This window comes from Cotesia glomerata, unplaced genomic scaffold (genome assembly GCF_020080835.1).
Source record: "Cotesia glomerata isolate CgM1 unplaced genomic scaffold, MPM_Cglom_v2.3 scaffold_20, whole genome shotgun sequence".
NCBI classification, from domain to species: Eukaryota; Metazoa; Arthropoda; class Insecta; order Hymenoptera; family Braconidae; genus Cotesia; species Cotesia glomerata.
The window spans coordinates 141,234-168,861 of NW_025402441.1; the positions used below are offsets into that span (position 1 = coordinate 141,234).

At 35.5% G+C, this 27,628-nt stretch overlaps 1 protein-coding gene across 1 annotated transcript in view; it reads left to right on the forward strand.

Annotated features, from left to right (window-relative positions):
- LOC123274056 (protocadherin Fat 4-like) overlaps positions 1-27,628 on the forward strand; it is a 135,339-nt gene that overhangs the window by 34,976 nt on the left and 72,735 nt on the right. Inside the window, exons 5-13 of the mRNA XM_044741555.1 lie at positions 13,958-14,208; positions 14,278-14,373; positions 14,499-14,627; positions 14,721-14,840; positions 20,891-20,969; positions 26,012-26,292; positions 26,577-26,750; positions 26,858-27,051; positions 27,146-27,356. Coding sequence (XP_044597490.1) covers positions 13,958-14,208; positions 14,278-14,373; positions 14,499-14,627; positions 14,721-14,840; positions 20,891-20,969; positions 26,012-26,292; positions 26,577-26,750; positions 26,858-27,051; positions 27,146-27,356 — 1,535 coding nt within the window. The remainder of the gene's footprint in view (positions 1-13,957; positions 14,209-14,277; positions 14,374-14,498; positions 14,628-14,720; positions 14,841-20,890; positions 20,970-26,011; positions 26,293-26,576; positions 26,751-26,857; positions 27,052-27,145; positions 27,357-27,628) is intronic.

The following is a 27,628-nucleotide window of genomic DNA, read 5'->3' on the forward strand; positions in this document are numbered from 1 at the left end:
AATAGAAAATCAGCCTCTCGATCACGCCATGATTCGACTGCTTTATTGGCTGATCGCTCCCACTAGACATGCGCAATAGCCTTCTTCCCCAACTCAACGAGGAAGAAGACGAACTATTGTTATTATCTTTCGCTTCTACGCTTTCGCTGCATCAAGTCGCCATTAGTCTTTTTTTACTTTCGCTTTTCATTAATAAACCGCATTTCGCTTATTTTATAATTTAATTTGCTTAAATTAATTGTTAATAATCCGCTTTAGTTTGTTATAGGTAATTTGTGTTAACAGTGCATTTATTTCACCACTTTTTCAGTGCCGGCAAAGTGTTCAACCACGTGTCAACCGGCTTCGCTTTTGCAAACCACGCTGTAATTTACAAATTCGCTTTTATCTTAACAATCCGCTTTTATCTTAACAATCCGCTATTAAATATATTAAATATTGAGTGTATTTAATGTAAATAAATTCCTAGTGTTATTTTTTATAATAATTTGCGCGTTTTAATTGAGATATCCAGACCTAAACCTGATCCCCGCTTTTCCGCTCTTTCAGTAATTATTCAACCCCAATGGTACCGTGCCTCTGAGTGTCGTCATACACGTCTCGATAATCCGAAAGGTATTTAATAATCACTTTCATAAAAAAAAAATTAATAAAAAAAAATTACACCAAAAATCAAACTGGTGAAATTTACTAAAATTGATCGCGATATCGCGGTGAGGACACCCTGGGGCTAGACTAGCGATCAGACTCACCCTGTGGCAGCAGTGAACCCCTCGGGTCGGTACTCGTCCAGGTAGCTGACTCTCAACGAAGTTGGCGGGATAGCAGGTGGAATAGCGTCGATGTCTCTGCGATGGCGTCTCCCACGTGCACGTAATAATAATAATTAATCATCACTCGGTAATAATCCACACAGTGGTCGTGAATAATAGCTTCGATAAGGTACAATCGTAAATAAATCTTAACAATGTGCAATATTTAACGCAGTAATGGTGGTTAATTGCGTTGTAAAATATTTTAATGCTTGTAGCGGAATTTTTGCGACTAACAGGCACGGCGTCCAGATCGAAATCAATCAATTAGGGCTGCCTCCTCAGCAACATGTGTTCTCTAGTTTTCCGTTAGTTCAAAAAACTCGCATCCAATCAGCTCACGGCTTCTTCTAGCCGGCCGTTGTATTATGGGATGCGTCCAGTACTCCGTTGCGATCGATGATTGGTCGATATGTTACTCGGTTCGGCTCACGGCCCCCAGATGGTGCCTCGCTCTGCTGCCGTTGATCAACCGCCGTCGTCATTCGTCGGTTTCAAATTTTGCTTTGCTCTCGCCGTGGTCCTCCTCCAGATGTCACGCTAGTCGTTGATGGCTTCGTGCCAATTCGCGGGTTTGTCTGATCGCTCAACTTATTTTCGCTCTCACTCTAACATACTCTCTATAATATTCACACTCATTCATGCATACTTTTCAAATTCGGCGCGTTTTCGGTTATAAGTCTTACCTCGAGCTTCACACTCTGATTAGGCGGCCGCTTGGGGCAACACAGGTGCGTCGAATCTCCGCATTCCTTCAGCTTATCCGAAATAATTAATAATTTAAGATTTAAGTTATTGTATGATTGTAATGGTACAAACGACGTCGGCCACGAACCCGCGAAAAGGAAGACAACCAGGATCATCGACGTGGATAATCTTCAGGATCATCATCGACCGCGAGAGGCTGTTTAGAGAGAACAAGACGACGGACGGCTCGGAACTTGGAGTGAGCAAGCGGAGCAGGCGTGAAGTTGGAAAGCTGGCTGTCGAGCGCGCCAATGCTCCAGCCAATACATCATTCACAACGTCGATATTGGAAAATTGGATAGACGGCGCCATCTCTGGAGTTCAACGCTAACGACGGACCCAGCAGACAGGGAAGAGGGGCGAGGAATGCGACATGTGAGGATTTGTTTCTTCCACGTTTTCGGATTGTCGTGCACGGACGCATCTTCTGTTATTCTTTTGAGAATTTTTCGTGACAATTCTTGCTGTTCAGTAATTACGAGATAAATTTGTTCACGACGTATTTTGAAAGTTGGAATATTGTTAGTTCAGGTGTTAGCCAATTGAAATTCGACGATAAATTGACTGTTGTCAATTATTTGAAAATTTTTTAAAAATCCGACGTGCGTGTGAGTCAACCGACGTGCCCCGACACACCGGAGTATTCTTTTGAAGATCCTCACCGAGGATAAGTCATACGTTGACGGACGACGCTGCGCTGGACTGACCGACACCGGTTTCTTGTTGCAATTCGACGTGGAAGCCGAGGGCGATCGACGTGGTGAGAGACCCAGGACATTAGCCGAGGAGTCTTCGACCAGGGTAAGTGGCGACGTCTCCCTCTGAAATGGCTCGTGGGATTTATTGAAATAAAAATTTAATCGAATGCTTCATTGAAGCAAAATTTTTTTTGTTTAATTAATTGTTGTCGTCGCTTGGCGGGATATATTGCCGAAGAATTTCAAGGCTGCGTTGTGCTGTTAGCAAGGATAATCTCACAAGGTATTTAGGTACCGCCATTTCATTGTTTACTACTGTTCGGTTGTAATTACTATTATTATTGTTAGAATTTTTTTTTTTTTGGTGTTTGTACTCCCGGGGTAATCGATAAGTTCGATTACCCATTGATCAAGCTTCGGGTGAGTGGGCAAGCCGACTAACCGACACCGAGTACACGGCGGTTGATAATTTGAATTTGAGCTTTGCCGCGCTGAACTTAGTGTGATTTTTAATGAGATTTTAGTTACTTACTATCAATAAAATTCGGCGATTTAATTATTTATTTTAGGACTATAATTAATTATTGTTAAGTAAATTCGGCGATTTAATTATGTAATTGTATTATTACAAATGAGTTATTATTTGAATTCTTCGAATTGATTTTTTTGTTTTGAAAGTTAATTATTTATTTGAATTCGGCGATTGGATTAATTTTTTTGTTGTTGTTAATTTTATTAATTAAATTAATAAAACTGAGCTCGAAGATTTAAATTTCCTTTTGTCATTTTAATTAATGGGTATGAATTAAACTCGGCGAGTTGAAATTTCTTTTTTGATATTATTGTGTTATAAAATTCAATTAGTTACTCCTAATTAAATTTGGCGATTTAATTATCTTATTTCATCATAATAATTATTTATTATTAATGATATTCGGTGATTGATGCTATTTATTTAAAAATTTAATTATTTCCTATAAATCAACTTCGGCAAGTGATTATTGTTGGTTTAGGAATTTAATTATTTATTATTTAATTAAATTCGGCGATTAATGATTTTCGTTTGAAATTTAATTAGTTACCAATCAAATTCGGCGATTTGAAAAATAGGTTTAATTATTTAATTAATCGTTATTAATTAAATTGAGAGTGAAGAGTGAATTTTTTTTTTGTTATTTACATTAATTATTTACTAATTAAATGCGGTGATTTAATCATTTGATTCATTTACTTTAGTAATTATTAATTATTATTAATAAAATTGAGCGCAGATTTATTTTTTTTTTGTTTAATGATTTAATTAATTATTATCAAATAGGTTTATTGAGGCGATTTTGGAAATTTTGTACTGGATTGTTAAACTTGAGGTTTGCTTGCGAACTGCGAATCGGCGACGGTGTCGAATATTATTATTAGGCGTTTCGTTCCGTGATATAATTAACCTGAGCCGATTGTTTTAAGTTATTGTTAATCCGAACAAAAACAGTTTCACTGTAAAAAATTGCGCCAAGGCCACGTTCATAAAACTCATTTCAATAACATTTGCACTTTACAAAAAAAATTAGGCTCGTTTCAATAATTTTCATTCTCTACAAAAAGATGTGAAATACTAAAAAATACCAAGAAACCGTCATAATGTTGAAAAAATCGAAAAAAAATTTGTTGAAAATTAAAAAATTAAAAAAAAAATTTTTTATCGTAATTGGCGCGCGTCATTGAGTACCCCAAATTTTTTCGGAAGAATTTCAACTCAAGAAAAATCGATTTCGCTTGTATATATATAATCATATTATATATTTATATAGATTTCATTAGTCAAGGATACTGAACTTATTGAAAACATTGCTTAATGTATTAATTATCAGTTTTAGTGAAAAAACCCGTTCTTAAAATTTTTTTTAGATCTTTAGTGAGAACAACTGTCAATATGGTGGTGTGTTCAAGAAATCTGAAATTATATAAAATTTTTGGATTCATTTTTTTTCAGCTTCGTCATTAATCTTTAATGAAGAACCCTATGCAATATTAAAGTTTGATATTGCTTCGTTTAATTGTAATTAACACATTTTGATTGGCACTCACACCGCATTGTCCCAATTTAGTCGGTCATATGTTTTATTTTTTAGTAAACACAATTCTCACAATGCAACCGACCCAACGTATGCATGCGTATCGACTTATATGTAGTTTGCATAACTGCGTATGACATGTCAATTTTACCTAACTTTTGTAAAACTTATTATGAAATAACATAGTTATTATGACTTACTTATAAATTTCTCAGCATTAAAAGGATGTTTATTTATCCTGAAAAAATTTGGGGTACTCAATGACGCGCGCCAAGTAATATAAAAATTTTTTTTTTTAATTTTTTAATTTTCAACAAATTTTTATTCAATTTTTTCAACATTATGACGGTTTCTTGGTATTTTTTAGTATTTCACATCTTTTTGTAGAGAATGAAAATTATTGAAACGAGCCTAATTTTTTTTGTAAAGTGCAAATGTTATTGAGATGAGTTTTATGAACGTGGCCTTGGCGCAATTTCTTACAGTGAAACTGTTTTTGTTCAGATTTTAGTATTTTTTGTAATTATAATAAAAATTGACAATTTTAATTTAATAAATTTCCGGTGGCAAACTATCCCCTTTAAGCTATAGTTCATGTAAAAGTTATTCTTGCGCCGCCTGGCGTGTGTAATTGCAAGCTGTCAAATATCTTTTTTTTCACTGTAGTTTCCCATCTATTATAAGATTAGCATGCATCCTTATATTATTTAGTCTCTGGCCGTCCGCTTTTTACATAACAAAAAAGTTAAAATCTAAAAATCTGGGTCGCTATAGTTTGTGCTGATTATTTTTAATAATTTTAAATAGAAATTATGAAGATAATTGATAATAATCAAGTAATACGCATAATAAAAAGCATGAACTACTATTATAAAATATCATATAGAAAAAAAATCAAAATAAATTTAAAAAAAAATTTGTAACCTCAAAAAACCGCTCTGCTTACGGTATATACACACTCGGTAGTCTGGCTTGAGAACGGAACTTGGCGCCAGACTCTATCGAGTCTGTTGATTTTTTCATTTTTCTATTTTATATCTTTTTGTAAAGGAAAAAAAAAAATTTTTTTTCCTTAATAGTCTTATGAACGTGGACTTGGCACGATTTTTTTACAGTGAAACTGTTTTTCTTCGGATTATAATTACTATTATTGTTGTTGTTATTATGATTACCAATATTATTTATTGTTATTATGATATTGTTGTTAGTAAATGACACAATGTATCAAACGCATAGTTATGTTACGTATTATCAAGAGATTAAGATTATTTAAAACCCGCCGAATTGAATGACAGTGCCATCTACAGGCAACAACCATGAGATTATAGAATGTACACTATCTTCAATAAAAATTCCCCAGACACTGAACAGCTGGTTTATCCCAAGAAAGTAGAACTCGAACAACGTTTAGTCTGTTGTGTATTTAGACTGGTTAATAAATATTATGTAAGAAATATCATCGTTTCAAACTTCGCTCAATTACCAAGTACTGCCACCTACAGGCAACAATCATCAAGACGTTTGTAGTATCTGTACATTGCTCGAACAAAATTACTCAGATCTTGATAAGCTGACTTTTCCGAAGAAAGCAAAATCAAACAATTCTAGCTCTTTTAGGGCCAGTTTTTCAAATCAAGATCAAATTTTATCCAGGATAAATTATGATGCCAGTATATTTATATATATGAAATATATAGATATATTTTATCATTAGATAAAATTTTATCCTAGATTGAAAAACTGGCCCTTAAATATTGACTCTAGTTAATAAATGCAACTAAATGAAAAGAAAATATATTTAGAAAAATATAGATGGAAAGTTATTTAATAATTCATTCTAGGGATTTTATATTAAAAAAAATATTTTAACATTTTTTGTTTTTAAAAAAATTTTTAATTTAAAGTTTATATTTTTCCCGCGGAAATTAAATGTTTATAAAGTTTCAATATAAATCATTTAAAGTATCACTTTTTGTACAATATCTAGCAGCATTGATAAAATTTTATATCAATAAGCCGCGAACATTCTTTAGCTTAGATTGATAAACTAAATGATCAATTGTAAGCTTTTAATTTTACATATATTTTAAAAAAATTTTTACATTTTTGTAGTTGTAATAGTTGTAAATTTAAATTTAATACTTTAATACTTAATAATTTATAAACAATATCAATGATAATAATAATAATAAATCGTATTATCAATTTATTTTTACCATTATAAATATTTTTAGTATTATCCATATTGTCATTGTTAATATTGTCGTTATTATAATTATTATTATTTTCATTATTATTTAGTGTCAATATCATATTGTTGTTAGTGAATATCACAATTCGTAAACTTATAAATAATATTCGTATTATGTAAGAAATATCATCGTTTCAAACTTCGCTTAATTAACAAGTAGTGCCACCTACAGGCTACAATCATCAAGATGTTTGTAGTATCTGTACTAGGGTGTTTCAAAAAAAGACGAATTTTTTTTTTTTCTTTTGGTGTCTAAAAATTGATAGTATACCTAAAAACAAAAATTTTGGCGCCCATGTGAGCTCTTAATATGAATAGTAAGATTTACCTGTATCCATTTCTTTATTTTCCATTTAAATAACACGGGAAAAATTTTTTTTAATTTTTTAATTTTTATTACTTTGGAACGGTTCATCGTAACAACAATCTGAAAAATGATATTAGTAGGAAATTTTACGCTCTACAAAAAACGTCTGAAGACCAAAATTCCTCAGATTAACGGCTTCAAAGATATCCGCGGTCAAAGATAACATTAATAAAAAATTTCAAATATTTTCCAATAAAATTACAAAAAAAATATCACATGCTATATTTTTATTATTTTTTATGTTAAATTACTTCAATTCCGTTAACCTGAGACTGTAAACTTTTTTTTTTTACTAATTAATTCAATACTTAACTCACGAAATGCACTAATATATAAATATAAACGTTAAAAATGTCACATAAATGATTTTTTGGTCTTTCTTATAACAAATTTATTTTATATTTTATAAAATTTATAAATTTTTGTAAGAGGAAAATGTAAAGTTCCTTATTACACAAACTCACCAAATACTCATCGTTGCATATTATTCAAAATAATATGAAAATTCTGTAAATACGTTAAATCAATTAAATCTACTATAAAACTTGATCAAATGTTTTTTATTTGAAAAATATCAACAGAGCTTTATTTAGCTCTGTCGGTACAGAGTATTATACTCATTTAATTTGAGTGTTGTAGCTAATAAGCTCTGTGTTGGTAAGCCTGGTTGTTCGGTACTAACTTCATTTAGTTGCTTTGCTTTCAACGCTTTACTATATCTTCTCGTCATTGTCTTTGTTCATTGATACTGACTGTTTTTTCAATCCGTTATATTATTAATTTAATTAGTTAAAATATATTAGTTATAAATTTTGTGACCATAATGGTGAAAGCAGTGTACTTGATTGGTGATGTGTTAAGTGAATTAGTTGGAAAAAAATTACCCTCTCTGAAAGAGGTTATGTCGCTTTTATTTTATTATCTTGATACGAAAAATTTTTCAGTTAAAGAAAGTATATCAATCACTATCGACAAAGTTTTTGAAATTTGGTGTGCGGCACAAATCCCGACAAGAGAGAAAATATCTGCTTTTTTGAAACTAATCTCAAATCACAATCGATGGAAGAATTTACAAAAAAACCGTAAAATGAAAAAGTCAAAGTCTCAAAAAAAAAAAAGGAATCCGTTTTTCAGGATGAATTAAATAAACTATTTGATGTAGCTCATGCGGATGTTTTAAATATACTGGACAAAGAAAAAAGATTATTTTATTTGGGACAAAAATCTTCCAGTCGACGTGGTTTTATTTCATATAATTCTCAACCAATTTTAGAAGATGTCGAAGACATGGATGTTGATATCAGAAATTATGATAATAATAACAATAATAGTGATAATAATAGTGAAGAGAACATTGATAGCAATGATAAAAACTATAATAATAATGGTAATGATAGTAATAATAATGTCGGAGAGTTTGATAACGACAATGTCAACTATTATTGTGCAGTTGAGACTGATGATGTTGCTAATCATAAAATATCAAGTCATCCATCTCAATTATCCCAGAAATCTTTGGAAAGTAATACTTCTCGTATAATCTCTGATTATGAAGATGAAATGCCAAAACAACAAGTTCCAAAAATTGATATAATGACACCAGAACTTGCTGCGGCTTTGGATAGAGCTAACGTGACTAGTAGGATGGCGACTTACATTATTGCTGCTTTATTATCTTGCTTGAACATTGATTGTGCAAGCGTAAACTTTAGTCATGTGACTATTCACCGAGCAAGGGAAAAATTCCGGAAAGAAGCGGCGTTAAATCTGAAGACTAATCTGGAAACTGACAATTATGTACTACATTTTGATGGAAAACTGTTATCAGATATTACAGGTACAGAACAAGTTGACCGGCTTCCGATTATTTTATCATCATCAGGTAAATTTCAACTGTTAGGAGTTCCTAAACTAGAATCTGGGACTGGACAAAACCAAGCTTCAGCTATTATTAAAACAGTAAAACAATGGGATATTAATACTGACAACATCAAAGCATTGTGTTCTGATACAACGGCGTCAAATACGGGTAAATAATTTATTAATAAAAAAAAAATAACATGGTTGATTACCGTAATGTTTAAATGCTAAATCAAATCAGATTTTTAGTATTAACCATTAATTTCCAAGTTATGAGTTATTTTTTTTTTCAAATTGAAAAGATTTCTCCGTACTACTCTAAAAAATCGATACTTCACTAGCAATTCTCATTTTATTTTTTCAGGAATCAGAAATGGTGCGTGTGTATTAGTAGAAAAGGCTCTTAGTAGAAAACTGTTGTACTTGCCATGCCGACACCATATTTTTGAAATTGTTCTTCGAAGTGCATTTGAAGTATACTGGCCTGCTTCGTCTGGCCCAAACGTTCCAATTTATCAGAGATTTAAAAAGAAGTGGGATGAAATTGACCAATCAAACTTTACGGCTGGTATTTGTGACAAAAAAGTTTTGGAAGTAATAACACCAATCAAAGATGAGATTTTGAAATTCGTTAATAATCAAATAGAAGTAAAATTTTTTAATCCAGCGCTGAAGAATTATTAACTGATGTTAAAGTGGAAAAGAAAAATGTATAAAGTTCAGTATAATTGAGGAGCTGATTTTCAAAAGTGTATCTTTTCATATTTTAAAATACCAGTTTTCTGAACTTTTAAATACTAATTACTAGGGCCGAGAATTTAGTTTTTTTAAAAGAGAGAGACAGAAGATAGGCGTAGCCAAGCGTTCTGATTGGTCGTAATAAATAAATTGTTTTTTGTTTATCGCTATTAAGTGAAGACAGCAGCTTGAATAAAAAATAAAATTTAGATTGCTAATCCAACATGAAAATATAAAAAATATGTCAAAAAAAAAACAGGTTAGTTTGCAGATGTGAAGGTGCTTGTAAACAAATACAAGTCTGTGCTGCTCAGATAAATAAAGAAGAGAATTTGAAACACCGTGTTGTAACTAAAATGTTTAATGAAATGAATAAAAGTGAACAGTGACAAGCTGGCGATTTTGCTGGAGATTGCGTAAAGGAATTGCTCCCGGTCTCACTGGTAATTTTGCTGGAGATCGCACTGACGGTCTTTTTAAAGGTCTCGCTGGAGGTCACGCTAGAAATCTTGCTGACGGTCTCGCTGGAGATCACGCTGATAGTTTTTCTATAGGTCTCGCTGTCGGTATCACTGGAGGTCGTTTTGCTGGGAGTTGTGCTAATGGTATGGCTGCCAGTCTCGCTACTAATTTTGCTAGCGATCACAGTGACGGTTTCGCTCGAGATTACGCTGACGGTCTTTCTGGAGGTTTCGCTGGAGATCACGCTGACGATCTTTCTGGAGGTCTCGCTGGTAATCACGCTGATGGTCTTTCTGGAAGTCTCGCTGGCCATCACGCTGACGATCTTTTTGGAAGTCTTGCTGGAGATCATGCTGACGATCATTCTGGAGGTCTCGCTGGAGATCACGCTGACGGTCTCTCTAGAGGTTTCGCTGGAGATCACGCTGACGATCTTTCTGGAGGTCTCGCTGTTAATCACGCTGATGGTCTTTCTGGAAGTCTCGCTGGCCATCACGCTGACGATCTTTTTGGAGATCTCGCTGGTGATTACGCTGACGGTTTTTCTGGGAGTCTTGCTGGAGATCACGCTGACGATCTCGCTGGAGATCATGCTGACGATCTTTCTGGAGGTCTCGCTGGTGATCCCGCTGACTGTATTTCTGAAGGTCTCGCTGGAGATCACGCTGAGTCAGCGTGATCTCCAGCGAGACTCCTAGAAAAACCGTCAGCGTAATCACCAGCGAGACCTCCAGAAAGATCGTCAGCGTGATCTCCAGCGAGACTCCCAGAAAAACCGTCAGCGTAATCACTAGCGAGACCTCCAGAAAGATCGTCAGCGTGATCTCCAGCGAGATCTCCAAAAAGATCGTCAGCGTGATCTCCAGAAAGATCGTCAGCGTGATCACCAGTGAGACCTCCAGAAAGATCGTCAGCGTGATCTCCAGCGAGATCGTCAGCGTGATCTCCAGCAAGACTCCCAGAAAAACCGTCAGCGTAATCACCAGCGAGATCTCCAAAAAGATCGTCAGCGTGATTTCCAGCAAGACTTCCAAAAAGATCGTCAGCGTGATGGCCAGCGAGACTTCCAGAAAGACCATCAGCGTGATTACCAGCGAGACCTCCAGAAAGATCGTCAGCGTGATCTCCAGCGAAACCTCTAGAGAGACCGTCAGCGTGATCTCCAGCGAGACCTCCAGAATGATCGTCAGCATGATCTCCAGCGATATCGTCAGCGTGATCTCTAGCGAGACTCCCAGAAAAACCGTCAGCGTAATCACCAGCGAGACCTCCAGAAAGATCGTCAGCGTGATCTCCAGCGGGACTCTCAGAATGACTGTCAGCGTAATCTCCAGCGATACCATCACCGTGATCGCTAGCAAAATTTATTTAGCAAGATTTATTTAGATCATTTAAGACAATTTATAGACGCTCCATAATTATGTTCCGGAGCTCTGTCGCTGTCAGATTTTTTAAAGACTATTTTAAGATTTTTTCAAGACGATTTTAAGATTTTTTTAAGACTTTTTGAGATATTTTCAAAAATGACAACTTCGTTAAGAGTCAGCTACCTGGACGAGTACCGACCCGAGGGGTTCACTGCTGCCGCAGGGTGAGTCTGATCGCTAATTTAGCCCCAAGATGTCCTCACCGCGATATCCTGATCGATTTTAGTAAATTTCACCAGTTTGATTTTTGGTGTAAATTTTTTTTATAAAATTTTATTAATTTTTTTTTTATGAAAGTAATTATTGAATTCCTTTCGGATTATCGAGACGTGTGTGACGACACTCAAAGATACGGTACCATCGGGGTGTATTTGTGTGTGTGTTCGTAAATTAAAACGTAGATTCAAAGTCGAGCGTTCGCTTCTTATTATTTATTTTTTTTTGTTATCTTTTTTTGTTCAAGACACTGGCATTGAACCAACTGTGTGACATTATTATTACTATTGTTAATGGTCTTATTGGTTGGAACAGTTATATATGCCGACAATTGAACGTGATTTTTTTTTGTTGTTGTTATTAAACGTAACGCCCGAGAAATTTGGAGCTGTGTAAGACAGCTAGCCCGACCAACGCGCCATCTCCAAGCGCGAGCCCAAACTTATCTCGAGTTTCAACTACCCAGCCAGCTTAGTCGATTTACCGACCGTAATTAGTTATCCGCCGCGAGCCCGCCAAATTGTTGAATTTTTGAATTATTTGAATTACTATTTTGCGAATCATCGTCGAATTAAAGCTACATTGAATTTAATTTGCTATTGCAAATTAATTGGGGAATTTTCGAGCCACCGACGGCCCGAATTTAATTTTTTTATTTATTTGTTTAATTATTAATTAATTTTGGAAAAATTAATTGTTTATTCCATTGTATTATTAATTATAAATTAATTTGGGAGTTTGCGAGCCATTGACGGACTGACTTTAAGCTTTTATTGAAGTATTAATTAGTTTGAGACAAATTAATTGTTTATTTTATCGTATAAGTAATTATAAATTAATTCGGGATTTTTACGAGCCGTTGACGGATCGAATATAATTTTTGGTTATGATTAAGTAATTTGAAGATCGATTAATTGCTTACGTCATCGTAGTATTAATTATAAGTCATTTAAATTATTATCTTCGAGCCACCGACGTATCAATATTATTGTTGTTTTTTTTAGTTATTATTGTTCGTTCATTCGGCGAATAATTAACTGTTATGGTAATTTTTGAAAAATTATTAATAATTCTTGGCGACTGTTAAAAATAAATTGTTGACTGGACATTCGGCGATTACTGTTTTTTTTGTTTTTCTTTTCCCGAGCTTACTTAGATTTAAGCATTTTACGTTTCGCCGTTCATTCGAATTTTAAATCTCTTCGTCATCGACCCGCCGCCCGACGACAAACGACAACGACTTCGAATCGTGGAACGGTAAGTTCCTGGCGCCCAACTACCTTCGAAACCCAGGTAAGCCATTTTAGGTGGTGCTCTCCAGCCCTGTCGACGCCAGTGCCGGTGAAAAGACCATTATAATATATATATATATATATATATATATATATATATATATATATATATATATATATATATATATATATATATATATATGGAATATTGTAGCAACCTTATTGTTACTTTCTGACAAATTTTTACTTTATTTAAATTTTTTTAATTAATATTTTGATTTATTCATTATTAATCGAGGCATTTCGTAACGGAAATACCTCGAGATAAGAGATTCCTCGAACGTCAATGCAGCCCAGTAGACTAAACTGTCTACGTTGTGGGATTTGGACTGCGTTGAAGTTCTCATAGGGTAACCTGAGATGCAACGTCGCTAAAAATCTGTATATAAACTCATTGTAATAATCATTCAAAAGCATTCTGTCTCCAGACTTCTTCTGGAGCAGTAAGTCCGAGGACTTAGCAGAGGAGCAATCTCTGATGGTCCGAGGCTGAACCTGCCAATTTCTTTTTAATAAATCTATTTAATTGTCAATCAATTAAAATGGAAATTTATTAAAACTTTAACCCAGGGTTGAGAGCGGTTATCAGCGTTCCACCCTGGTTCTTTTACCTGGAGCGCTAGCCAGCGTTAAGGTATCCCATCTTCTAAATATCATAACTATTACCCTCAGGGTATGAGCGCTTATTAGCTGTTCCGCCCTGGTGAAATCACTTAGAGCGCTAGCCGAGTTCAGGCTCTCTATTCATCACCTACGTGAGGGTAGGTAAATTAAAAGTAATTTCAAAAAGTTATAAATTTAATTTTAAAATGTACTTCGTGGAGGAATCAGTGACATGATCCACCTGGAGTCTATCTACTTCCTAATGAGGTCAAAATCTGGATTCAAATTATTTAAAAATTGACTACCCAAAATTTTGAAATGTAACACATATATAATCATATATAATCTTTTTTACCTGGTGTGTCGAAGTATTAATTCATTCATTTTCTGTTGTTAATTAATTTTTCTTTTTAAGATGAATCAGAACCACTAATAACTACTTTTGATAAAGGAAGTAACTATTTACTCGGTGCAGAACTCAAATATCAAAGTGGTCAGTGGGAAGTTTGCATAACCAAAAAACAAGATTACGAAGTGCAAACCATGCGAAATTATGTTTTTTGGATCTCCAAAGGTTCCGATAGTTATTCGATTGGGCTTTACATTGATAATATTGATGATAATGCACCTGTGATTCAACCACCAGAGCGAAACTGTGCTATAAAAGTTCGAGAGATAAAACAAATTTAAACGACCATCATGATTTATAAATGTATGTATGATTTTTTTTTGCAGGAGAACTATGAAGGTAGGAGTAATTGTACATACCAAGTGAGTGATGCTGATGGTTGGGTTGATCAAGTAGTCATAACTCTGGCGTCATCTGTAAAGGTTTTTATTTCAGTTTTATAGATTTCTTAATCTAATACAGTAAAAACCTCGACAACTTACACCGAGGCTTTATTTTAATATAAGTTTACATATCTGATAAAATTATATCTATTTAAATATTTAAGGAAGATATCAAACGCTTTTATATCTTCAGTGAACAAATTAACGAATATGAAGTAAAAGTACATGTTGGCATCAATAAACCTCTGGATTTTGAAACGATTTCAATGTATATGTTATACATCAATGCAACCGTAATTAAAACCTTTAATAATTAAGTTTGCAAAACTATTAAAAACAAAACATAAGATAGTTTAAAAAGTGATATTTATTTGTTTCTAATATAGGATAATAGTAATAATACAGGTAGTTTAACAACAATTCTTGAAGTCATCGACATGCCAGATGAACCACCAAAATGGGCTCGCTTGACAGCATCAGAGACTCTGAAAGAAAAATCTACACACGTATGATTTAAAGAATATTTTGTGAAATTTTTAATTTATTTAAATATGCGTAGGAACATGAATATTAGTAAGCTTTGAAGACATTTATCAAAAAAAAAAAAAAATTAGGAAAACGGTTGACCCTGAAGGCCATCCTTGCAACTTCCCGCTAATTCCATAGCTCTTCGAGCTCAAAAGTCTGATAGAAATTTGATAAAAGACTATTTTTTGAATTTTAAAAAACAATAATTAGTAAAAACAGTAACTTTCCGATATTTGAAAATCTTCGATTTTCTTAGCGGGAAGTTAAAAATTAATTAATATACCTATGATGATTAAATAAGCTTACTTGAAAAAGTAAAGTTCAACTAAAATTTTATTCAGATTCTTTTCCAGTGAAGTTGATATTTTTTTTTTAAGAAGCATCCTTTTTAGTTTACGATATTAAAACATAATTCCAAGAAAAGCTTTTACATCACATGCTTAATTTTTTTCTTATATTGATTGAATTTTTAAGTCAATTTTTAAATGATTTGTCCCTCAACTAACCACTCTTCTAACTGCTTATTCTATTTCTTGCGTAAGCTACTATTTCTCTTTTTTGAACTTCCCGCTAAGAAAATTGAAAATTTTCAAAAATCGGGAAGTAATTGTTTTTACCCTGTTTTTCGAAAATCGAGTTTTCATCAGATCTCGACGTTTTGAGATCCAAGGAAGCTTTCCTGACTATTCCCGCGATGGTGTCTGTATGTCTGTCTGTCTGTATGTATGTATGTGTGTGTTTTTTTTTTTTTTTTTTTTTAAGGGGGGGGGGGAATCCTCTTTACGGATTCTAGGCATAGCTGTTTGGCCTGGATATGTGGCGACTCGACGCAGTGTCATACTAAAACTCGGCGCTAGCGCCCCTACCCACTAAACCCTAAACCCCTTTTCCTCTTACCCCTAATCCCTCATGGAAACCGCCGTCAGGCATTACTTCGTGAGAGGGGGATCTAGCTACTGCTCTTTCTTCTGGTGGCTAAGGGTTTATTCTTTCCTCCTTCTAATTGGCGTCATTCGCTCTTCTTCTTTCTATGGACCGCAGGTCTGAGAGGACTCCCGTGACAAACGTGTTTGTGGCGTTCCAGGCAGCCTCTGATGACAGCATTGCTTCTACTATTGTCTCTGGTTGAATTTTCCTCTTCAGAATATTCTCCAGCTCATCTCGTTGTGGATAAAAACGTGGGCACTCAAAGAAGACGTGCTCTGCATCTTCATTGACTTCTGAGCAGGACGGGCACTCTGGGGAATTATCATGCTTAACGCGGTGGAGATACGCCCGGAAACAGCCGTGTCCTGATAACATCTGCGTAAGATAATAGTTGACCTCACCGTGACTCCGGTTTAGCCAAAAATTGATCCTTGATATGAGACGATGCGTCCACCTACCCTTCATTGTGGCATCCCACTGTAGTTGCCATTGACTTATGCTCTTCTGCCGTTCTTCTGTTCTAAGCTCCTCAGCTCTTAGTTTGGTTGACTTCTTTCGTTGGTAAAGGATCCGTCTTTCCTCAGCTAAGACTCTGAGAGGCAAAGTTCCGGAAATGCCACACACTGCTTCCATAGATATTGTGCGGAAGGCGCTTGCTACTCTTGAGGCACTCAGACGGTAGACTGGTCCAGCCTTTCTCTATGATTCTTGCTTCTCTAGTGCGTCCGCCCAGATAGATATTCCGTAAGTGAGCATTGATGTGACTACAGATGATAGCAGTAATCTTCTGCTCTGCTTTGGACCTCTGACATTTGGTATCAGTCATGCTAAGCTAGCTACCACTGCTGATGCTTTTGCACTCACGTGTTCGACTTGCTGCTTAAAGTTGAGTCGGGCATCAAGCATCACTTCCAGATATCGGATATATGGTTGTGATGTGATTTCTTGTTCTCCGACTTTCAGCTTTATGGTCTCTATCACTTTTCTGCTGGTAATAAGCACAGCCTCAGTCTTCTGTTTGGCCAGTTGTAGATTCATTGAGTCCATCCACCGGTTAACTTTCTCAAAGGTGATACCGAACATGTGGTTTATCTCATCTAGGTGTTTAGCAACGATTACGACAGCTACATCATCTGCATATGCAACAAGCTTGACACATCTTGGAAGAGTCAGTCTCAGCAGGCCATCATACATGACATTCCACAGAAGTGGACCCAGAACGGAACCCTGGGGTACACCTCCGGTAATATCATACTCTTTTGGACCATTCTTCGTGACGTATCTCAGGATTCTGTCCGTGAAGTAGCTACACACTATCCTACGTAGGTATCCTTGTACGTTTTTCTCTTTCAGGGCTTGCATAATGCAGTTCCAGTTGACGGAGTTGAAGGCATTTTTGATGTCCAAAGTGGCAACCAGGCAGTACTTCTTCGCTCCACCCTTCCATCTGATCCCTTCGATTGCCTCCTTGGCCGTTGCAACAACCAGTTTGATTGCTTCCAGCGTTGATCGTCCTTTCCGAAAACCATGCTGGTTATCTGCCAGGAGTGGATCGACAACTGCTTCTATTCTTTGGTGGATTATACCCTCAAATATCCTACCTGCCGTGTCTAACATACAAATTGGTCGATAGGATGACGGTTCTTCTGGTGGCTTTTTCCCTTTTGGAAGTAGTACTAGTCGTTGCTGCTTCCACTTCCGAGGGAAAATCCCTTTCTTGAGGCATGTGTCGTAGACGTCCTGGAACAATGATGGCACTGCTTTTATAGTTGTTTTTAAAGCAATATTGGAGACCCCGTCCAATCCCGGTGCTTTATTATTCCCTACACGATTACAAGCCTCCATCAGTTCTTCCTCCGTGACAGATGGAATGTCATCCATTTCATTCTGCGCTAGTAGGTAGTTAAACGCACTTTGTTCGGGGAACAACGCGTTTACGATCTTCTGTAGGAGTTGAGGACTCGTGGGTGATGGCATTAGCTGGTTTTTAAGATAGGTCATGACCACCTTATACGGCCTACCCCAGAGATCTCTGTCCACCTCGTTGATGAGCTCCTTCCAGCATTTTCTTTTGCTATCTTTGATGGCTTTGTTCAGGGATCGACGGGCTTTTTTGTACTCTGCGACCAGCTCTGCAGAGTTAGGTCGTCGGTAGCCACGCTGAGATATTCTTCTCTTCTGATGACACTCTTTACGAAAGGCGCTGATGTGGTCGTTCCACCAGTGAACGGAAGGTCTTGTGTTCATGCCACGTCTACGAGACATAGTGGCATCACAAGCCTGGGTCACTCATTTCATCAGGTCCTTGGTCTTCTCTTCTGCGCAGCCCGCGATAATCTGGTCACTATTGAGAGCTACTAACAATGCACTTGGGTCAAGGGTTTTTACCTTCCAACCAATGGTGTTAAGTTGCTTTTTAGGTCTTCTCGGGCTCTGGACGTTTGATATTTCCCAGAGAATCGCGTTGTGGTCGCTGGCTGTGTAGATATCCATCACCTTTCAGTTGATATTACCTCTGGTGAGGCTGCGACTGACGAAAGTGAGATCTACAATAGAACTTACGTCTCCTTTAGTGTAGTTTGGTGTATCACCACTGTTGAGCAGTACTACATCTAATGTAGAAAAGGCTTCTAGTAGTTCCTTTCCTCGCGCGTTTGTATGCTTGCTGCCCCAGTCTACTGCTCAGGCGTTGAAGTCCCCGGCTATTGCCACTGGGTGTTAATGCTTCGCGTCTTTGGTAAGTCGATCCAGAAATGCGTTGAATTCGACAGTAGAGAAGCTAGGTGGTGCGTAACAGCTATAGAAATGGATGCCCTCTACTGATACTGCTACAAAGCCGGCATGGCTTTTGTCGACTGCATTTTGGAAAGGGAGCTTGCCACATGACAGCTTTGGATGTGCTGTCAGATTCCCAGGGTTGGGTACTCAGGTGTTTATATGGCTCTGCTATCAGTACCAAGTCAAGCTCTAGTTCTCGCATGGATTGCATGAGCAGGTCATGCGCTGCCTCACAATGGTTGAGATTGAGCTGCAGTATCCTCATGTTTGTTTGTTCGTCAACTTCTGGAGTGCCTCCTGAAATAACGGGCACTTATAAGTACCGGCATGGTGGGCAACATTCTCTGCACTTTCAATCTCAGCACATAATGCATATTTGGCTGCATTTTTACAATCAGCAATCTTGTGCCCTTCTTGTCCGCACCTGATGCAAAGCTTCGACCGGTACACCTTTCTTCTGCACTGGGATCCATGATGTCCGAAATGCTAGTATTTAAAGCATTGAATAGGTCTCTCCGTTGCCCTTATTCGGCAATTAACCCAACCAATCTGGATTTTGCTACTTCCATCCAGTAGTTTCTGTGCTGTTGCTGCTGGTAGAATAACTGTGGCAATTTGAGTACCTCTATAGGCCGTACGGATCTTGATTGCCTCTAGTGGTATTTAACAGCCATCTCCAGCTTCCTTTTGTAGGGCACCCTGGATGTTGTCCTTCGTTGTGTCATCATCGACGTCTCGGATCTCAATTACCTCCTGTGGTCCTTTGCAGGTTACTCTTGCGTCTTCTTTCAGTATGTCTGCAATGGTCTTTCTCAATGTTTGGCCTTTGTCAGCCACTCCTCGTCCAGCTTCTTAAACCTTTGAAGGGCGTTAGCTACACCAGTCGTCTTGGCCTTTATCTCTTTGTGAATGTTGACCTTTGGTTGGACGAAATCATTCAACTCACTGATCAGCTTTTCAAGATGTTTGAGCGCTTGCGAACGCTTCATTTCAGCGCTTACGTCATTCGCTGCTTGTTGGTTATGTAGCCCGTTTCCACTCTTGTTTGTTTTCTGTAAATTACTCATACTTTTTTGATTCACCAGCGCATCGTACGGAGTGGAGCGGGTTGTCATAACTAGGAACGGGTGTATCCTCGGAGATAGTACTCCTACCCCAGTTTGCTGAGGCCTAGTCGACACTTAGCCAGTCCTGGAATACACGGACGGACTAGACTCGCTCGGAGCGGTGAAGATTCCGATCTCTAACACTCACTGCGTACTCCCTGATCAAGGCCCGAGGTGGCTGGATCCTGATCTACTGCTGTAACTTACACCTTGGCAAAGCAAGCTCACATCAGCCGTGGCCTGCGTCGTCGAAAACTACGAAACAGGTTCCGGACACTCCCAGTGGGTTACAACAGAGAACGATCTTCTTCTTGCTAAGTCAGTTAGTGTGACCAGCCCATTAAGGGGAGTTTTGTCCATAGGAGCGTATTTTATTTAGCTCCTACCCTCTGTACCTTGTAAACTAAGAGACTCAGTGTCATCCAAGGACAACGAGCGTTCTCCCATCCGATCGGGGAGACGCGCCCGGTAGCAGTATCTCTTCTGCCCCGAGTGTATGTGTGTGTGTGTGTGTGTGTGTGTGTGTGTGTGCGTGTGTGTTTGTGTGTGTGTGTGTGTGTGTGTGTGTGTGTGTGTGTGTAAACCTCTCATAACTTTTGAACGGCTTGACCGATTTGATCGCGGTTGGCGCCATTCGAAAGGATTCGACTTAACTTAGATTTTGAATACGTTGAACCGATTTGGACCGATATATTTTGATAAATCTTAAAAAAACTGTGAAAAAATTTTTTTTCAAATATGATTTTTTTTGAATAACTTTCAAACGGCTTGACCGATCAATCCTAAAAACAAATCAGCTCAACATCAAAAAACCACGTTGATCGCCACCAAGCTGGTCAAAATCGGTTGATTCGTTCGTGAGTTATCGTTGACGAAAAAAATCGAAAAAAGTGCTTTTTTCGAATTACTCCGAAATTTCCAGTCTGATCAATTTGTGTTCGAAAATCTACCTTAGAATTTGAAAAACTGCGTGGAATGCCGCTAACCACGGGAAAATCGGTTGTTTCATTCAAAAGTTATTGCGGTTTGAAAATTCAAAAAATAGTGTTTTATTAAACTTCTATCAGACTTTTGACACAAAAATTATATTTTTGAGCTCGAAGAGCTCAAAAACGTAATAAGTGCAATTTTGAGCGCTTAATTACGAAAGTAGAGGGAAGTTGCAGGGATAGCCTTCAGGGTCAAACGTTTTCCTAATTTTTTTTTTCTTTTTTTAGACATTTATAGTTACATCAGTTGATGGTGATATTCAAATAAATGCTGAAATAAATTATAAAATTCAAGTTCTAGACAAAGGTGAGTAGTTATCATCCTTGATATTCTTTTGAACTTTTGTTAATATTATATTTACGATTGAGAATTGTCTTTCACAAATTGCTGAACGTACCTCGCTAATAAAGCTCTCATAGCTATTGTGTATAGTGAGAGTCAGATTCAGTCTTTTTTTTTCGTCAAGTAGATGATCTCTGCGAATGTAATATAGCGGTCACTCGATTTGTTGAAAAAGAAACTGTTGTTATTTTTAAATTGTATTCCGCGCCTCCTCCTCAAGATCATTAATCGTAGTACCCTGATTTCAGCTCAGAATGCCACAATATTCAAAGTAAGCAACAAAAAAAAACATCTGGTTGCTTACTTGTCTGATACTGCATTCAGTTTATACGATCTTCATTCCTTTTTTTTGTGCTCAAAGAATGCCACGTATTTTTCATAACTTTTATTATTTATATTAAACATGAATAATCAAGATTCGGATATCGTTGCTGAAATTAGGCGGTTAAAAAGAAAATTGGATCGTCAAGATGAGGAAATTAACTTCTTACGGAAAAAGCATTGTAAGTAGAAAAAAAAAAAAAGACACGTTGGTTATGTTTCACGTCTTCTTTTAATGACTTAATGCTTTTGTTATCCTTCAAGTAAGGTTACTTTACGTTCAAGTAACGTTGTTTATTATAATTTTATTTACTAATGAACAAGTTTTCATTAAATTTATAATAAGAAATATAGTGCAAGTCACTTCAATATTTCTAGGTTTTATAATTAATTAGTGTCAAGTACACTTAATTAATTTTAACCAATAAATTTGGTTTCCTGTAGGACAACTTCCAACAGCCTTTTATTTATTGATTGCAGATAAATCTCAATCCCGATCTCGATCAAAATTTTTAAAAAGATTCAAATGATAGTTCTCATCATCGTTCTCACCATCATCGATCCCATCACCGATCACACCGCAGTCGTAACAGATCTCATCGGAACTGACATTATTCTAAGTCTCCTTCAAGAAAGAATCCTCCAACCATTCCATTAATTGACATTGATACGACTTTGTCGTCACAACTATTGAAAAATTCGAATAGTGATAAAGCTGTACCATCAACTTCTACATCCGCTGATTCAAATGTTATTTCACAATCTACTGAGTCTCAATCAACTGCACCTTCCAATCCGTTAACTGTTCCGATTAGTAATATTTCATCAAATTCAGCTGAAACTTCTATATCAACTAGCCAACCGAACATACTACTTTCTGCAAGTTTATCATCAGAAAAATCTGCCGAAAAACCTACAGAAAATCCGGCAAAGTCTACTGAACCAGCCCTTGTTACTGAAATTTTGGAGGCTATGGGTAAACGGTTAGATTCAGACAACTAACGTACACCTCCTCTTTATAATGATATTGTTGTTCGCTGGGAAGATATCATTAAGAAAGGTTTACCTGATGAAGAGAAAAAGAATCTCTTCAAAAAACATCTCACTCCCGAAAATTGTGTCATTTTTGAAGCGCCAAAGCTGAATGCTGAAATCAAAGCTTCAGTTTTGGAACCAATTATTTCAAGGGATAAAAAAATAGCTGATAAACAACAAAAAGTTTCTGTTTGTTTATCCACATTGGGTTCTATGTTGTCTAACCTTCTCAAAGGTGTTACCTTAGATTCCTTAACTTTAATTTCTAACTTAAGTGATATCGGTCGCATTTTAATAGACCTTCAATGTGATGTAACCCTAACAAGACGTTTAATTATTTCTTCTAACCTCAATTCTGCTATGAAGGAAACACTTAATGCTACTACTGCTGATGAGTGGTTATTTGGAAAAGATCTTGGTGATACCTTGAAAACAGCCAAGTCGCTTAAACGTTCTTCTAAAGATCTTAATCCTTTAGAGTCTGACCTTGAAACCCCACTCTTGGGTCTTACTACGGATTTGCGCTCTCCCCACTACTCTCACGTGTAGACGTTTCAAAATCCTCTGACTAAAGGGTTAAGCCAGCTACTAAATCTTCTCCAGGTTTTTCGTCAAAATCTTCAAAAAACTTGAAAGCCCCCCGTCGTCAGTCTTACAATCTCCAACTGTCGACGGTGGGGCAGCGCAAGTCTTACAACCCCATTGCGAAAAGCTCGACTTTCCGTCAATCGACGAAAAACAGAGGGGGGGGGCTCAATCTCTTCCAAGAAGCGCCGCTAACAAAGTCGGTAAGTGTTTCTGCTGGACGTTTAAAATATTTTTTACCAGTGTGGAAAGAACTATTTCCTGATAATAATATTTTAAATTCGATATGTGGTTATGATATTCCTTTCATTGAAAAACCTACACAAACAATAATACCCAAGGAGCCAAATTGGTCTAAAAAAGAATTTGCTCAATTAACCCTACATATTAATGAACTTCTGGATAAGGGGGCAATTCAACGTTGCCAGAAATGTGATGGTCAATTTGTTTCTAGTATATTTCTTACACCCAAACTGAATGGTTCAAGCCGTTTCATTTTAAATCTTAAAAAATCAAATGAATTTATTAAAACTAATCATTTTAAACTAAAAGATATAAGAACTGCTAGTGATTTATTACGTCCTTATTGTTTTTGGCTACTCTGGACTTAAAATATGCCTATTATTTAGTTTCGATTAGAGATTCGTCTAAAAAATATTTGAGATTTATATTCAGTGTACTCTATGAATTTAATTACTTACCATTTGGTTTATGTACTGCACCATACGTTTTCACCAAACTAATGAAACCTGTTATTTCCCTTTTAAGAGAAAAAGGTTATTTATCTGTTGTTTACATTGATGACTTCTTATTAATTGGATATAATAAGCAAGAATGCTTGTCTAATATTCAAAAAACAATTTTGTTATTAGGAAGTCTTGGTTCCATTATTAATAAGCAAAAAAGTAACTTCGAACCTTCACATAAACAAAAATTTTTAGGTTTTATTCTAAATTCTGCTAATATGAGAATTGAGTTACCTGAAACTAAAAAGACTAGCACTCTTAACATTCTCTGTAAATTTAAAGTCAATTCTCGCCACAAAATTAGAGATTTTGCCTCTTTTATTGGAATTTTGGGTTCTTGCCCTGCGGCAAGATATGGCTGGGTTTATATGAAAAATTTAGAACGAGAAAAATTTTTTGCTTTAGAAAAAAATAATGGTAATTACGAGGCGCCACTAGTATTGTCTTCTTTAATTATTAAAGATCTTAATTGGTGGAAACAAAATATTAACAAAATTTTTATGCCTATAAAAAACCCTGATGTTAAGCGTTTCTGTAAAGGTGTTGCCAAAACTCGCCCACTTCGTCCTAAATACGACAGTACGTGGAACCTAAAAATCGTTTTAGATTTTGTTTCAAAGTGGATCCCGAATAATGAAATTTCTTTAAAAAATTTATCGCACAAAGTAGTAACGTTATTGGCGCTCACACTGGTCATCGAATGCAGACTTTAGCTGCTATTGAAATTTTAAATATAGAAAAATTTAATGATTATATTGATATTAAAATTCCAAAAAATTTAAAAACTTCAGGACCAAATAAAGTTCAACCAAATTTAGTCCTTCCATTCTTCAAGGACGATTCTTCCATCTGTGTAGCCTCAGCCGTTTTGAAATATATTAAACGTACTGAATCTATTCGTGGTAATATAACGTCATTGTTTGTTTCATGGAAAAAACCATACAAAGCAGTCACTACTCAATCATTGAGGAGATGAATCAAAGATGTTCATCATTCAAGTGGAATAGATACTTCAACATTTTCTGCGTATAGCACAAGACATGCGTCGACGTCTACTGCCCAAAAGAATGGAGTCAATATTGATTTAATTCGTAAAACTGCAGGCTGGACGCAATCTTCAAATGTTTTTGCGAAATTTTACAACTGTAAAATTATAGAAGATGGAACCATTTTTGCAAAATCTATTTTAAAATCCAAATCTTAATAATTTTAATTTTCATGTGTCCAGGTATTTGTGTTTATTTTAATAAATATTGAATTTATTTATTAAATTACTCTCCCGATACATATTTTTAAACATCTGCGATTAATGATCTTGAGGAAAAGGCGCGGAATACAATTTAACGATTAAACGAACTTACCTGTAAGTGAAGTTATATCGTAATTGTATGAAGCGCCTCCTCCGAAAAGATCAGTCCCACCCTTGACCCTCACTAAACTTTGTTTATTCCCTTTTTAATTGTATCGGTAGATCTTTGAATAATGAAGATCGTATATACTGAATGCAGTATCAGACAAGTAAGCAACCAGATGTTATTTTTTTGTTTCTTACTTTAAATATTGTGGCATTCTGAGCTGAAGTCAAGGTACTACGATTAATGATCTTTTTGGAGGAGGCGCTTCATACAATTACGATAAAACTTCACTTACAGGTAAGTTTGTTTAATCGTTAAATTATGAGACGCAAAAATCAAAATACAAGATAATTGTGTAAAGGATTTAATGATCGTTTGCAAATGTTTCAATATAGTTAATACCAAGTTTCTATCACTCATTCAGAACTTTTTATATTCATTTGTTAATAAAAATTTCGATTGTCATTATTTTTATTGTTTAGGAAATTTTCTCTTCTTTAAGGATCTCTATTCCTATTCTAGCTATTGCTTATAATTATTAAGTTATCAACAAGCAGTTAAAAAGTTTTTTTTTGTTTATATTTTATGTTAAACAGAAATTGAAAAAATAAAAAGTATCCCTTCTAAATTAGATTCAGCATCGAATAAGCTGTCTGTTAGATTTTCCCCATAATTCTAACAATTTTTCGGAGAATACTCACGTTGCAATTGGAGCAATAAATTAATCTGATGGGGCATTATTTGAAATTGAATAAAGTTAGTAAGAAGGGCTTACAACAAAATTTGTTAAGAGACATTATCAGAATCAAAATTTTAAATTGGGCTGTGCGTGGACAAATTTAGTCGTATTTTATGAAATATTCAGAAAAAATTCAAAGATCGACGTATTTAAAATTATTAACTTAAATTTATTCAGCTACAATTGTTAATTAAGATATTTTAACGGTCTTATTATAATTTTCAGATGAAGAAGACTATTTTAATGTTGACATATCAACAGGAGTCGTGACAATTAACCCTATAGATCGTGATACTTTGAAAAGAGACGTTTTTCAGTTTGTAATAATTGCATTTGAAAAAAAAGACATTTCTTCAACTGTTAATGCAACGATCATTGTCATTGTTGAAGACATCAATGACCATGAACCTGAAATATCACCTGAAACGCTTTCTATTACGATAAAAGAAGGGAAATATACGACTTTAGAATTTGAACAACCAGTTATGATTACCGATCCTGATTTAGTAAGAGTGATTTAGAAATACGTTTTATTAATCAATTTAAATGGAGGTATTCTTGAAATGATTTTATGAAATCAATAGTATTTTACACACTCATATACAGACTATCAATCTTTACATCGACACATTTGCACAAACATGTATTACTATAGTTAAAGATGTGGATTAATAAGAATACTGATTTAACTTGATCCATCAAAATTCGACTGTTACATGATTGCAAAAATGAATAGCTGCATACTATCCGAGTGAAAATTTTGATAATTTTACTCCGATTCATTTTGCAGGCAGAAAATGCTCAGTATTCTGTTCATTTAACCGATGGTTCTGATTATAACTGGCATTCAGCTTTTCTGATTGTTCCAAACACTGGTTATCAGAATACTTATTTTACTATTTCAGTTAGAGATGCATTGTTGTTGGACTATGAAAATGAAAATTGGAGAAATATAAAAATTGAGGTTAAAGATTTCATTCATTTGTAATATGAATTATTTTCATAACCTATCGACTGTAATAATTCATTTAATAAAAAATTATCGTTTTATTTTTGTTATTCTTATATTAGATCCAAGCTACAGAAGTAGCAAACCAAAGTCATGTTGGAAGAAGAATAATTTCTATAGATTTAGAAAATTTGAACGATGAATTCCCAATTTTTGAAAATAATTCTCTTACAGTATCAATTCCAGAAGACGTGGAGAATAATTATTACATTTGCACAATGCTTGCTACTGATCGGGATGTGAATGATACTGTTAAGTAAGTTCTTATACTCACTAATAATTTAATATATTACAGATATTCACTCAAAACTCCGTCAATCTAAATCATACAAATTTTTGCAAATAATCAGACATTCAATAGTGGGTCAAAAAGGTTTTAAAATAAGTGAATCAACAGGAGTAATCACCACTGCCTTAGATGAGAGCATTCATTTGAATTATGAATCAATGCCGGTTATTATTCTCCAAGTTATTGCGACTGATTTAGCTAATCACACAACGTATGCAATATTAACTATTAATGTGATTGATGTCAATGATATTCCTCCAAAACTTTATTTGGTAAATTTAAATCGTTATAAGACTTTAACCCTTTCCCGGCTCAGAGTATCGGTGAGTCTAGATGTGAGTCAAGTGGGGATAGAGCCAATCAAAGTCCGTTGTAAGGCTGTACGAGTGAAAGTTTAGTTGTGGTAGTGTAGAAAAGCGTCCCCTTCTACCGTTTTTCCGGCCCCCTTTCTAAAAAATTGACTATAGCTCTCTCATTTTAAGAGTAAGACGTACGATTCAAATTGAGAGTAGGGATTCAAGGTTGACCGGAAAAGCGTTAAAAT